The sequence below is a fragment of the Taudactylus pleione genome, unplaced genomic scaffold (genome assembly GCF_031769625.1).
Source record: "Taudactylus pleione unplaced genomic scaffold, aTauple2 ptg000093l, whole genome shotgun sequence".
NCBI classification, from domain to species: domain Eukaryota; kingdom Metazoa; phylum Chordata; class Amphibia; order Anura; family Myobatrachidae; genus Taudactylus; species Taudactylus pleione.
In genome coordinates, this window is record NW_028284495.1 from 26509476 (window position 1) to 26522701 (window position 13226).

At 45.4% G+C, this 13226-nt stretch overlaps 1 protein-coding gene across 3 annotated transcripts in view; it reads left to right on the forward strand.

Annotated features, from left to right (window-relative positions):
• Window positions 1-13226, forward strand: part of ROCK1 (Rho associated coiled-coil containing protein kinase 1) — a 162763-nt gene that overhangs the window by 112105 nt on the left and 37432 nt on the right. For all 3 annotated transcript variants that reach the window (XR_015878207.1, XM_088469623.1, XM_088469622.1), the window contains exons 16-19: window positions 1085-1331; window positions 3507-3613; window positions 9636-9786; window positions 10280-10440. Coding sequence is in view for 2 of the 3 variants with exons in the window: in XM_088469623.1 (XP_088325749.1) it covers window positions 1085-1331; window positions 3507-3613; window positions 9636-9786; window positions 10280-10440 (666 nt within the window). In the remaining variant the exon portion in view is untranslated. The remainder of the gene's footprint in view (window positions 1-1084; window positions 1332-3506; window positions 3614-9635; window positions 9787-10279; window positions 10441-13226) is intronic.

The window sequence follows — 13226 nt, forward strand, 5'->3', positions numbered from 1 at the left end:
TTATCTCCCAGACAGAGTTTGAGCAACCACCATCAAACCTGGCCAACATGTTGTGGCACCTAGCCGCCCAAGCCGCCTCCTGCTCCGCGAGTCAGCTGATGGGGAACCTACCATGCAGAAAACTTGCTCAGGTCATGCTTTTCATGGAGTAACGAGTGGATGGATCCCGATGGGTTGCCCATCTCCTTCCTTAACTGGGTCACAGTCACCCTGGTGTCCACCTCAGCTATGGCCCCCACGGCAGCAACGTTATCCTCTGTGATGGCGGACACAGGTTGGCCACAGCGCTCCTAGTCTTCCAAAGACTGTCTCCTATACTGAAATTCTGCAAACCACTTACATACTGCTTCGGGACGGTGCATCCTCCCCAAAAGCAGCTCGCAGTCGGTTAAAACTCTCCTGCTCTCGCAGACCACTCTTGTAGTCTTAGAAGATTATGGCTCTCCAGTGGCCTCTTTTGAGCTTATGAGTTTGTGAAGGAAGTGAACAAGCTGACTTCTGTGTGCAGTGCTGCTTATATAGGTTCTGTGCCCTGATATTTCACAAAAACTTTGAGAGATTACAGTTCACAACCAGACAGATTGTGTCTACTCTTCCTATGCACTGCACATCCAAAAACTTATTGCATACCCCTCGTACAAGATCTATATATATGTTTTTTTCTTGTATCCAGTGCACAGGAATTAGCTAATCTGTTGTGTCCAAGGAATTTGAAAATAAATTAATTATTGGGCATTTTCAGTGACTGTGTGCTTTTAATTTAAATGTGATCCAATGAGTGTAGCGACACACAGACTATCTCACCCAGTAATGTTGGTCTTGAGTCAACTGAAATTGCTACTGTGGTCCTATCTTCTTTGCTTTGTTACTGGTAACATGGGGATGAGTTGGGCTGCAGGATATATAAGGGAAATTAGTTACACCCAATGTTTGTGTCACATGCATGCCTTGGAGGAATGGCTTTAATGGTGTTTTACTTTAGTCTTCCCACACCCCCTCCATGACCTGTACATAGCCAGTGCAATATAATAGAGTTCTGTGATGGTAGTAAAATATAAACATTTTTTTTTTTCTTAATCTCCAGTTGGAAGAAGCCAATGATCTCTTAAGGACAGAGTCAGACACCGCAGCAAGACTAAGGAAAAGTCAAAGTGAGATGAGCAAGACTATTTCGCAGTTAGAAGCACTAAATCGGGAACTGCAGGATAGGAGTCGACTATTGGAAAGTGCAAAGTTACAGGTGGAAAAAGATTTTTTCCAATTACAGGCGGCCTTAGATTCTGAACGGAGGGATAGGAGTCAAGGATCAGAAATGATTGGGGACCTACAAGGTAAACAAAAAAAAAAAAAAAGATTGGTGCAGTCCGTAAATTGTATATTAGATTTATTGTTGGCGAGAAAATAGTTGTATGTGCTTAGAATAGGGAAATATTATTTATCTAAGGCAGCTGGAATCTTTACCCAAACACAAATAAACAATTGTGAATTTTAAAAAGGATTAAACACAAAACAATATAGTTGACTAGATGTTCATATAACTATACTATTGTTAATGTTTAAGTTTCAAACTATAATACACACAAATTAAGTCTTTAAAAGTCACATGAATGCAGCAATTAATTGGCACAGAAAGGACAGTGTACAGATATATAAGCAATGTACAGTGTCTAGTCTCATTGTATCAAGCCTTGGAGAGAGATAAGTGAAGTAACTCCCCAAAGGAACCAATCAGCTTCTAGCTGTCATTTATCTAGCACAGTCTTTGAAATAACAGCATCTGATTGGTTCCTCACATGATCACTGTCAAAGGCTTGATATATCTGTGTCCCCCTTCCCAGAGTGAGACAGTTGAATTGACATGTAAAGAGGAAAGCAGTTTAAAATACAAGGTGTGAGCCTTTGTTTGAGAAACATGGTAACAATCAAGCACCTATTGCTAATATCACCGTATGGGTGCCCTGAGTTGCATCATTGTGAACGGATGTGATTAATAGAAATTCTCTGAAGCGTTGGTGTCACTTAGACTACAATCTAGAAAACATCATGTACAATCACTCCTTGGAGTCTGTGCCTTACAAATTCAAATGCCACAATTTCTTTCTGTTGTGTTCAGTGGAGGTAACCCTGTGGTTCCTCCTCTGGCTGTAGCCTAACATCTGTGTGTAAGATATACATAGTGTAGTGTACAATAGTATATACATCATTGCGGTACCCAGCAAATCCATTGTAATGACGAAAAGTGAACATTTTAAAGAGATACTCAATAGATGGCCCCATACTGTAGACTAATGACAAGTAAAACATTATACAAGGCCTTGTAGTGTCTAGTCAGGGGCGTATCTATAATAGGTGCAGGGTGTGCGGGGAACACGGGTCCCTGGGTCCAGGGGGACCCCGCACCACACAACCTGCCTCTCTGAAGTCCCGCGCCGGAGCCCGGAGCTGTAAAACGACTGGAAAATGGCCGCTGCAGCCATTTTCCCGCTAACCTGTGCATACACTATAGACTCTGAACTATAGACTCTGGGCACACTCTAGTGCCCAGAGTTTATAACTCCGGCGCTGGCCGCGCACAGCTCAATGCGCTGCCGGGCAGAGAGGAGGGGGCCCGTGTCGGAGACTGCACAGGGGCCCCCTCCTCTCTAGAAATGCCCCTGTGTTTAGTGTTTCCTTTCTGTTAAATTTGGGATGCCATTTTTATCTGTGTATCTAGTGTTGTATCACACCCGCCTATGGTGTGGGAGAGAATCTCTCATAGGGATGCACATGAAAAGCTTGCATGTTGATCTTTGGTCCTATTACCAACAGGACTGGTTGGGATTCACATTCATATCTATGCCCGTTTAGCACATATTAGCTGTATCTCATCATACAAATTATTCCTAAGTCACTGCCCACTTAACATGGATTGTATTCTTTCACTTAGCAAATCATTTGACCTACTGAGGCTATAATATACATTGGTAGTCAGCAGTGATTACTGCTATTTAATATATAGTTTTAATTTGTGGTTCTTAATTTGTGTGTTTCACTCCTTAATTTGTCATTCATATTAATAACACAAGTTTGGTATTGATAAAACGAGCATTTTGTAAGCTGAACAAATGAATAGCACATGTTAAACCTTATTTTTAAATTTGCTATTAAATGCAGCCTGATGTGCTAGCTTGTTGTGCATATAGCAGATAGGGCCTTATTTATACTTGTGTTCCTCATTTTCTGGATAAATGTGTTACTATGACAACCTTTGTACATAAACAAAGCTAAGTGATTGCAAGCAAATGGTTGTCAAAGCAGATATGAGCTCATAAATAACTGGAAACCACTGATCTTTCCGTAGTGTAAAAGAATTGTGAGTGATGGACAGGTTTTGATCTTTTATGCAGTAGCATGTGATCCTAATATAAAAATGTTTCTTCTACTGACAATATAATTTTTTTTTTCCAACTATGCTGTTAATACTGCTTTGCAGTTATGTGTTTTTAAACTTTTTTCTTATGAAATAGCTCGAATGACATCGTTGCAAGAAGAGTTGAAACATCTCAAACACAATCTTGAAAAGGCAGAATTGGACAGGAAAGAGACATTGGATCTCCTAAACCATTCAGAAAAAGTAGGTGGTACAAAAACTGCCTGAATTTCCCATTTCCCTTTGTTCAGACTACTTCATAGATACAGAAAAATGTTTAAATTACAGTTTATTTTTTTGTATCTTTTCAGCATCTTTTTCTAACTATTCCATATTTCTTCGTTCAAGCACTGTGCAAGACTAACTATTAAGCCTGGTATGCAGGAGTGCAGCATACATTTTTTAATAGGAAGATTTAGGTGGCTTTTGGTGTTCATAGTGCAAAATATGTCCGGAGCTAAAGTGATGTTGGTGTTAAAGCCAATGTTGTTCACTTCCATTCCGATGGGGACCGGTGTCTTCAGACCTCCATCTCTTTCATTGGGGACTGCGTAAAGGGTTTTTCTACTTTTAACCACCACCCCCTATCTTCTCCCCACGTGTGGACATATGTGTGCTTCCCTGTCATTGACCCAGCCATTTACATTATATGACCATTTTGCTATATATATATAATGGTCTTACAGAGTACAGGTCACAGCTGCATTATCCTTCTGACTGTTCTACCAAGGGATAACGTAGCTAATACCTCCTCCCACCACTCTCAACATACAACAAAGGGGAAAACCCTTTATAACTTGCATATTTATCTCTATAAGGTCATGCAGAGGAGTTGCACTTTACAGTTTTTCTTCTTGGAAAGAAGCAATTATCTCCACTGCTTAATAATATAAGGGGGTTGTCTTATTTAAAAAATAAATCAGTCACTCAGTGTCTGTGTGTGTGGTGGGGAGCCAGTACTTGGGATGGCATGGTATCACAGCAGGAGGAGGCTGTGCCCTGGCAGCGTGCAGCCCCTTTACCGCACATATTACACAATCACTCCCCACACACTACCTCCGGGAGACACTCCGGCACTTGCAGAAAGTTTGCCCCGATCAGTCTGGGGATGTGCTTGGTGCTGTGAGGAGCCTATGTGCTGGTGGGAGAGCAGCTCCCCATGACACTCGGCACGCTCTGTGGGGCCAGTCAGGCAGACAGCAGCAGGTTCCTTACAGCATGTGGGTGATGTCATGATGCTACCTGCACGCTGCACTCCTGGGAGCTGGGCTTCTGAGGCTCCTGCAGCCGTTCCAGGTTTATTTTACTTCAGTTGTTCTCGATCTAACTGGGGATGTCCCATGAGCTACCTGTAGATCATGATCTATCTTTTGGCCAGCCTTGCTTTAGAATAAATGCAATCAACCAAGTAAACACTAGGCCTTTTGGCTACCATCTCTTCCAGGTTACACAGAAGGCATTCTAAAGGAAATTAATAAATTACAAGTTTATGGTATGGGGGGGAATGTAAGAGAATGTAGATTTGTGGCAACTCTGTGCACATCAAAATGACTGGATGTGTTTTTTATATTTAGTTTTTTGTGCTTGTCATTTTTGTTTAATACTACTGTATTTTATGTATGTGAGAGCTGTTTCCGAAAACATAACCAGTGTGCAGCAAAGTGCCTATGAGCCTGATACAGAGCTGGACTCTATATATGCACAGTTGCGATTTCTTTTGGATTTGCATCTGCAAAAATATGCAGTCACCGTCTCTAATGTCAGCGATCCTATAAGCAAAGGGGGTAAAGCACTTTCCTGCCTGTAATGCCCAAAAAGAGTGGGGATTACGGTTTTGTGCTGTTTGTTCCTCCAGTCGAGGGGGCGCGTTTACTAGAGGTCAGTCTGTCCAAGGCCGGTTTTTCCTAGCAAATGGTTCAGCTCCTCGGTGCAGGTTTTCTGGTACCTACAGGTGCTTGGGTGCCAAGAATCCTGAGAAGTCTAGCGCCTGACGCGTTCTCTGCCTTAGGGTTGCGTCTACTGGGTACAGGGCATAGTTTCCTGAGGAAATGTCCTCTACCGCAGGGGTCCACCGCCGCAAAGTTTTATTGCAAATGCCCTTACCTGGGACACGGAGAATAGGGGGGCTTTGGACCAGGCTCTCTGCTTTTGGAAGGAGTAATTATTCCGGCGTCAAAAAGGAAATGGGAATTCTACTCCAACCTCTCCCTTATTCGGAAGTCCAGTGGCACTGATCTTGAATCTACTGGACTTGAACACCAGTTTCCACATGGAAACTCTCCGATCGATGATCCAGGGAATGTCGTCCAACACATTTTTGGCCTTGCTCGACGTCTCGTACCTGCACGTTCCTATTTGGGCAGATCATCACTCTCTATGACTGGTTCACAGTCGGCCCTGCACACTTAACAGTTCCAGGCCCTGCCATGCGGCTTGGCTGCAGGCCCACGCATCTTAACGGAGATCGTGGCGGCCATGGTAAGCCTGCTGCACGAGGACTGCAGTGATCGCGCTGAGTGAGTGAAAAAAAAATTGTGGGTTCCAGGGACTGGGGTCCTATACCACTTTTTCTGGGTCCCGTCACATATTATCGGGGTTGAGGGTAGGCAGGAGTTGCGACAGTGCTGGTAGGTATGTAGCAGTTGGGGTAGAGTTGGTTGGGCTAAAGCTTGGGGTAATGGCAGGGAGAAGTTGGGGTAAAGCTGCAGCTAGAGGGCAGTAATGGCAGTCAGGACTGGGGGAAGGGAGGGGTAAATGCACACAGTTGTTGACAGTGCTGGGGCGCAAGGAGGAGGTTAGGGGCAGGCAGTGCTGGGTGTAGGGAGGGGGCAAGGGTAGATAGCTACCTTGGGGGCAAGAAGAGGTTAGGGGAAGTGCTGGTCTGGATAGCAGCTGGGGCAGCACTGGGGGTAGAGAGGAGGCAAGTGTAGATAGCAGCTTGGGCAGTATGGGAGGTAGAGGGGAGAAAGAGTTGTTAGCAGCTAGGGCAGTACTGGGGACAAGGAAGATGTCAGGGGGCAGGCAATAAAGAGAAGTCGCTCCTGACATCTTGCCAGCGCCTGATGTTCCTGGAAGTGATTTTCGACACCTCCCTGCAGCGAGTCTTCCTGCCTGAGTCCACAGCCCGGGCCTCCGGGATTTGGTCACGACGGTGCTGTCGGTGCCTCGTCCGTCCATCTGGCTGTGTATGAAGCTTTTGGGTACGATGGCCTTCAAAACCATCCTGTACGCCCGCTTCCACTCGCGGGAATTCCAGTAGGAAATTCTCTGCAATTGGTCGGGACGCACGGAGGACATCTCATCTCCGCTTCTGACGGACAGCAAACACCAATCCCTCAGTTGGTGGCTGATTTCTGATCACCTGCTCCGTGGTTGTTCCTTGGTTACTGCAAGCTGGGTCATTGTGACCACAGACGCAAGTCTCATTGGCTGGGGCACTTTGACGTCTAATCTGTCTGCAAGGTCTTTGGTCGTTAATGTGTCAATGTGCTGGAGCTCCGTGCCATCAATCTGGCTCTGTTAAGAGCCAAGTCCATCCTGGCGGGCCGGAGCAGAACCAAGTGATGTGATTCATCAGGGCGGCACCAAGAGTGCAGGAGCAATGGCAGAGGCCCGCATTGTAGCCTGGGAGGAAGCCATTGTTGCGGCACTCTTTGTCGTGTTCATCTCGGGCGTGGAAAATTGGGAGGCGGTCTTCCTCAGCAAGACCACCTTCCTGCCGGGGGAGTAGTCTCTCCATACGGAGGTCCTCCGGCAGTTGGTTCGGAAGTGGGGTCTTCCATAGGTAAACCTGATGGCATCTCGGCACAACTGCAAAGTTCCCTGTTTTGTGTGATGTCCAGGGACGCACTGGCCTTCACAGTGGATGCCATCACTGTTCCGTGGCGCTTTTGTCTGGCATACCTTTTTCCCCCCAATTCCCATGTTACTTTGGGTACTCGGCAGATCAAAGAGCAACAGGTACCGGTGATCCTTGTGGCTCCGAACTGGCGTTAGGTCTCGGTTGGTGGGTTCCGCTGCAACCAGATCTGCAGGGTCCATTTCGGCACGAGGACCTTCCTCGATTGGCTTTAACGGCCTTGCTTTTGAGGCCGAGCTCTTGAAGGCTATTGGGGTTTCCCCTTCCGTCCGTACTATGTTGTGTGCCCGGAAATCGTTTTTGTTGCGCAACTACCACAGGGTCTGGAAGACCTACATCTTGTGGTGTGAGCGGCGCGAGGTTCGCACTTACCAGTTTCACCTACCGCGGTTTTTAGCTTTTCTTCAGGGAGGTTTGAGGGCGGGTTGCTGCTTCGCTCCTTGAAGGTGCAGATTTCTGCTCTGTCCATTTATTTCTTCAGTGTCCATAAGGAGCCATGGGGATAATGTAGTTGGAGTGATCCAGGCATCATACCGTTTCAGCTCCCAGGATGCCTCAGGTCCTCCTCACATATACCCCGGCCTCAGGCGTTCAGTTCTGTTGTTCATTTGGTGCGGTAGGATTCAGACGCACCTTTGTAACAGGGGACTGCTCAGGCAGTCCCAAGCTTTTATTTTATGTTTTATTTTCTATATTTTTGAGTTGGCAATGCTGAATGTCTAACTTAAGACGCATGCACTGCGACTCTGTCTACCTCAGACGGGCCGCTACACCGGTAACATCTCTGGTGATTTTGGCAGGTCATGGCAGAGCTTGCTAGCAGCAATGCTGGGGCCCGGACGGCAACTAGACGCAAGGAAATGTCAGGTAAGGCAATGCCTTGCTTACAGGAGATCGCGCGTGGCAGTCCTTGCTTCCGGCGCTGGAGACTCACCAGAAGCCGCTGCAGTGAGGCCTGGAGCGTCCTCTTCCTCACTAGACCACCGGGGCCTTATCGTCTGATGCTGGGGATCCGCAGCATATGCTTCTGCTGCCATGAGGCCAGCGTACCCGGCCGGTTGATGCAGCTTAGGGAGGTAGGATCTCCCCCGACCCAGACGCAGATCCATTAAAAGTTTTTGCACGTCTGGGCCGCTTCTCCTACCCTCCTCGTGTATATGAGACGCTCACAGTACAGTATCAGTGCTCTGCTGAAGCGATTTGGTCAGAGTCCCTGTATACCTATCCCTCTGAGTTTTTTTTTTTTTTTTTCAGGCACAGAATTCCCTCATTTTCTGGAAGTGTTTCTGGTGTACGGTTGTTCTTCCTTCTCCTCTTTCCTTCTTCCTTGGGCTTGTTTATAGAACTGAATGCTTGTGACCGGGGGTGGGGTATATGTGAGGAGGACCTGAGGCATCCAGAGTTTAACTGTTTGGTGCCTGGATCACTCCAACCACATTATCCCCATGGTATCACTGTGGACCCTATGAACTTCGAAGAAAAAGTTATCAATGGTAAGTCTACCATAACTCTTATTTTTCAGTGGCGCCTGGCCCTTCTGCCCGAGGTTCGGACCTATTTGCAAACTGTGTTGTGGGTTCAACCTCCTTTTCAGCCGCTGGTGTTTCCATGGGACCTTACCTTAGTCCTCTCCGCTCTTAAGCAGACACCCTTTGAGCCTTTGGATTCTGTGGACCTTACATTCGTCACATGTAAATGGGTTTTCCTTATGGCCGTTGCCTCAGCTCGGCGGGTTTTCTGAGTTGGGGACTTGTTTTGCAAACCGCCGTTCCTCATATACGACAACGATCGGGCGGTTCTCCAAACAGTTCCCTCATTCCAACTGAAGGTTGTTTTTACTTTCCACTTGAACCAGGAAATTCTTTCCTCTGTTTTCCCCATTGGAGACTTCCCGAGACCGGGACGACCTGGCTCTGTTGGATGTCATCTGGGCCCTGCGGATCTAATTGGCCAGAACTTCTGCCCTCCATCGTACGCATTCCCTAAAGGTTCTCTACAACGCTTAGAAACTTGGCTGGTTGGGAATATTTACTTTATGTCGATTTTAAATCGATCAAAATCAATTAACATCGATGTTGTCTTTCTGGGGCTATATCACACATTTACTAACAGACAATTTTTTATTTTGTTTTTTAAGTATTAGTAAATGTGTGATTTAGCCCCAGAAACAAAACATTGATGATCGATTTTAAATCGACTTATAGTAAATATACCCCTTTATGTTATTTTATTAGTTCAAATGTACTGTCAGTTTTAGTTGTCAAATTATATCCATTAGGTTTTATTGCTTTTGTATAAAATAAGGTAATCCAGTAATATCCATGATGTGTAGATATTTTTTCAGCAATAAATGTCTATTTTAAACAGGAAAAAAATAATTTGGAGATTGAGTTGAACTACCAACTAAAAACTTTACAACAGCGGTTGGATCAGGAAATGAATGAACATAAGGTGACAAAAGCAAGATTGAGTGACAAACACCAGTCGTTTGAGGAGGAGAAGTCCGTAGCTATGTGTGGTGAGTTTTGCTTTTGTTTTCATGCATTAACAACATCTAAAAGGTCTTGGGTTTAATTGTGTGCTAATTATTTATTACTCTTGTCATTGAGAGTGTACTTATTACAATAATGTAACTATGCTTTAGCTCGGGGCTGGACATATCCCAGAAGATAAATGACCACAGTTATTTATATAGAACACACACATTACACAGCTCTTAAAAGGGAGTATTTAGTCATTCACATTAGTCACTGTCCCAATGGAGCTTACAATCTATATTCCCTACCACGTGTATACACACGGTTCATTTTGTCAGAAGTCAGTTAACCTCCCAGTATGCTTTTGGATTGTGGGAGCAAACCATGCAAATACTCCACACAGATAGTCCACTAGTTGGAATCATAGTTAATGCTCTTATCCAATACAGAACAAATACATTGTTCATACTTTGTGGTAGTATAGAAACCCCAAAATCTATTTCACCTATTATTTTTTGATCTTTCTCAATTAAGAAATGGAAATGAAAGTGAAGGCAGAAAGGGCTGCAAAGGAGAAAGCAGAGAACCGGAGAGTGGAGATAGAGAAGCAGTGTTCAATGCTGGATTTTGACCTCAAACAGTCACATCAGAAAATGGACCACCTCATTCAACAAAAGGAGAGGTTGGAAGAAGAGGTATCCGTCTTTTCATCTAGCTGCCTGTTTAGTGTACCAATGTCAGATGCTGCTAGGGTTTTACAAAACGGCCATCAACCAAATAGCGTCCAGGCAGCGTTGGGCCAGTGGACAGAATTAAGGCATTGATGAAAGGGGTAGATGGGGCCTACTGCGACTTGTACAGGGGGAGGCTGCAGTCATTTTAATAAGCTAAGCAAAACAACCAAGGTGCAGTAAAAGGGAGCCACAAATTCATAAGATGTCACTGACCAGATATTGCAGCTGACAGGCGACAACATTTCACTCCGGTCAGTGAAAAACGAAAAGTGAAGTGTCAGTAGGCAAAATGAACACAAACATTTGATAATGAAAAATTGGTAAAGCATTGCCTTGTCTGATGAATCTTAGTAACTACTATCTCACTGTAATTGCAGGACCAGAATATGACTATGAATTTCTGCAATATATTCAGCCCCTTCATACAATAATAGCCACATTTGAATGTCAGTTGATAGTTGAACATTTCTTATCTGGCACACCCCTACATAGGCCCGTATTCAATTTGAGGCGAAAAGTCCAGACTTTTCGCCTGCTGGACTTTTCGCCTCCATCGCCTGTTTTCCAGGCGGAAAAGTATCGCACGCGTGCCCAATAATACCGTATTCAATTTCAAAGGACGCGAAAACGGGACTTGGCGAAACTGGGAGCGGCAAAAAAAAATGGGTGTTTTCGGGAAAACATCCTATAACCCCCTTAAAGATGTCCAGATATGGGGGATCACTATGGGTACCCCCTTTTTTGCCTGCTGAAGGGAAGTCAGGTTTTTAAAAGGCCGCGGCAGGTGCATAAATGCGGCTTTGAGAAGGTGCTGAAGAATACCATTTAGCAATTTTTTTTTAAAAATAACAATGCCCATCAAATTTGGGGCACATGAAAATGGGTGCAAGCATATTTTCATGTCCCTAAAATGACTTTTAAAATTCTTCAAAAAAATGCACCTGCCGCTACTACCCGCAATGAAGAAAATACCTGCCACATACTTGGGAACACCTCTGGATTGAATTTAGCTATTTTACAAGTGTCTTGCCTGTATTATTTTTTTTTTTTCTACCCCAAAGTTAAAAATATTTTTTTGGGGTGTCCCGATTTTACAGACAATGTTTTTAGGGGGTATTCTCAGGGATGCAGCATATATTTTTTTTTTTTTTTTTAAGCCTACACCCCAAAACCCCAATTATGCACTTTTTTTCGCCAGCCTGTTTTTTTACAAAGACTATTTGCATCTTGCGAAAAGTCTTTGAAATAGATAACGGGGATAATTAAAATAGGTGAAAATTAAGTGTTTTCACCTCAAATTGAATATAGCTCATAGTGTCCTAAACTGTTATTGCATGCCACATGGCTAGGAAAGTCCTGGAATAGCTTTAGGAATATCAGTAGTTCTTATAAAGTTATTTCCTAAGTCACCAAACTGTACTTGGAATGGGCCCTACCACTAGCAAATTTACCATTGTTATGGGGCACATTAGAGATGACATAAGCCAACAGCTCTGTGCCACATTTTCCAAACCTTGAGCACCTGCTCCAATTATTATATTTGTTGTGGAGCAAATGATTACATCACTCAGATTACACCTTTGTGTAGTGTTAGGGCTCATATCCTATATAAGAAATGAATCAGTATAATATAAGAATGAAAAAACAAAAACATTTTGCTTTTCTCGTACTTACAGCTATTTCCGTATGTGATTATACTGAATTATGGGCATATTTTTCATATTTATTTGTTTGTCGCTACTTGTATATTGAGTTTTGGGAAAAACATTGTTTGCTGTACAGCTAACTATTTTACTGGTGTATACTAATTGTACATATATTGGGCGGGATGTATGAAGGTTGCGGTGACCTTTCGGCCAGTCACCGCAACCTTACTAATCGCATATGCGATTAGTATTGCAAAGGACAGCTCTTGCGATAAGAGCTGCCCTTTGTGAAGTACCCGATGCCGGGTGATGGGGTCTCCGTGGGACCCCGCCCCCTCCGAGCCCCGGGAGCTTCCTGCTGGTGACCTGTGCAGGAGGCCCCAGACTCCTCCTCTCTGCACCCGGAAGAAGCTTAGGAGGAGGAGGAGACGGAGGAGCGCAGGCTGGCGACCCCAGACAGCAGGTGAGTGGGGCTAGCGCTGGGCGACGGCGAGGCAACGGTGAACCGGCGGGAGCAAGGTGCGCTAAGAAGCCCATAAGCTTCCATAGGGTAACGCCAGGTTTTCTACTTCAGGGTCCATAGGGTATCCACAGGATACCTTGGGGTATAGGTGATGACGTCAGTCTTCAGGCACCACAGAGTTAAAGTTTTCAGCCTCCCAGGATGCATCTGGGTCCCTCTCCTATACCCCGCCCCGGGCCAAGGCATCCCAGTTTCGTCGGTGCCTGGCCGGAGTCGGAGGCACTGTGCAGAGGGGGGCTATGAAGAGCCCCTGAAGTTTCTTTTAAAGGCAGCGCTGGCTGCACATCTGGGAGTACAGCATGGACAGTCAGTACTGACGTCCATGCCGTCTCCCCTACACCCCGCCGGTACCAGAACGCCGGTACTGATCCGGGGATGCTGGTAGACATCTGGGGTCACGGCTAGCGGTGTCCCCAGATGTTTTGGACCATGGCCGGATCCAAGGGGATGCAGGTAAGCAGCGGGGTCCCGCGGTGGGTCCCCGCTGGTCACATGGTCCTGAGTCCCCAGGCAGGGGGCTCCCTGGGGACTGGCTGCAGCGGGCCGCTGCTGAGCGGCATGCGCTGCGGTGTCCCAGG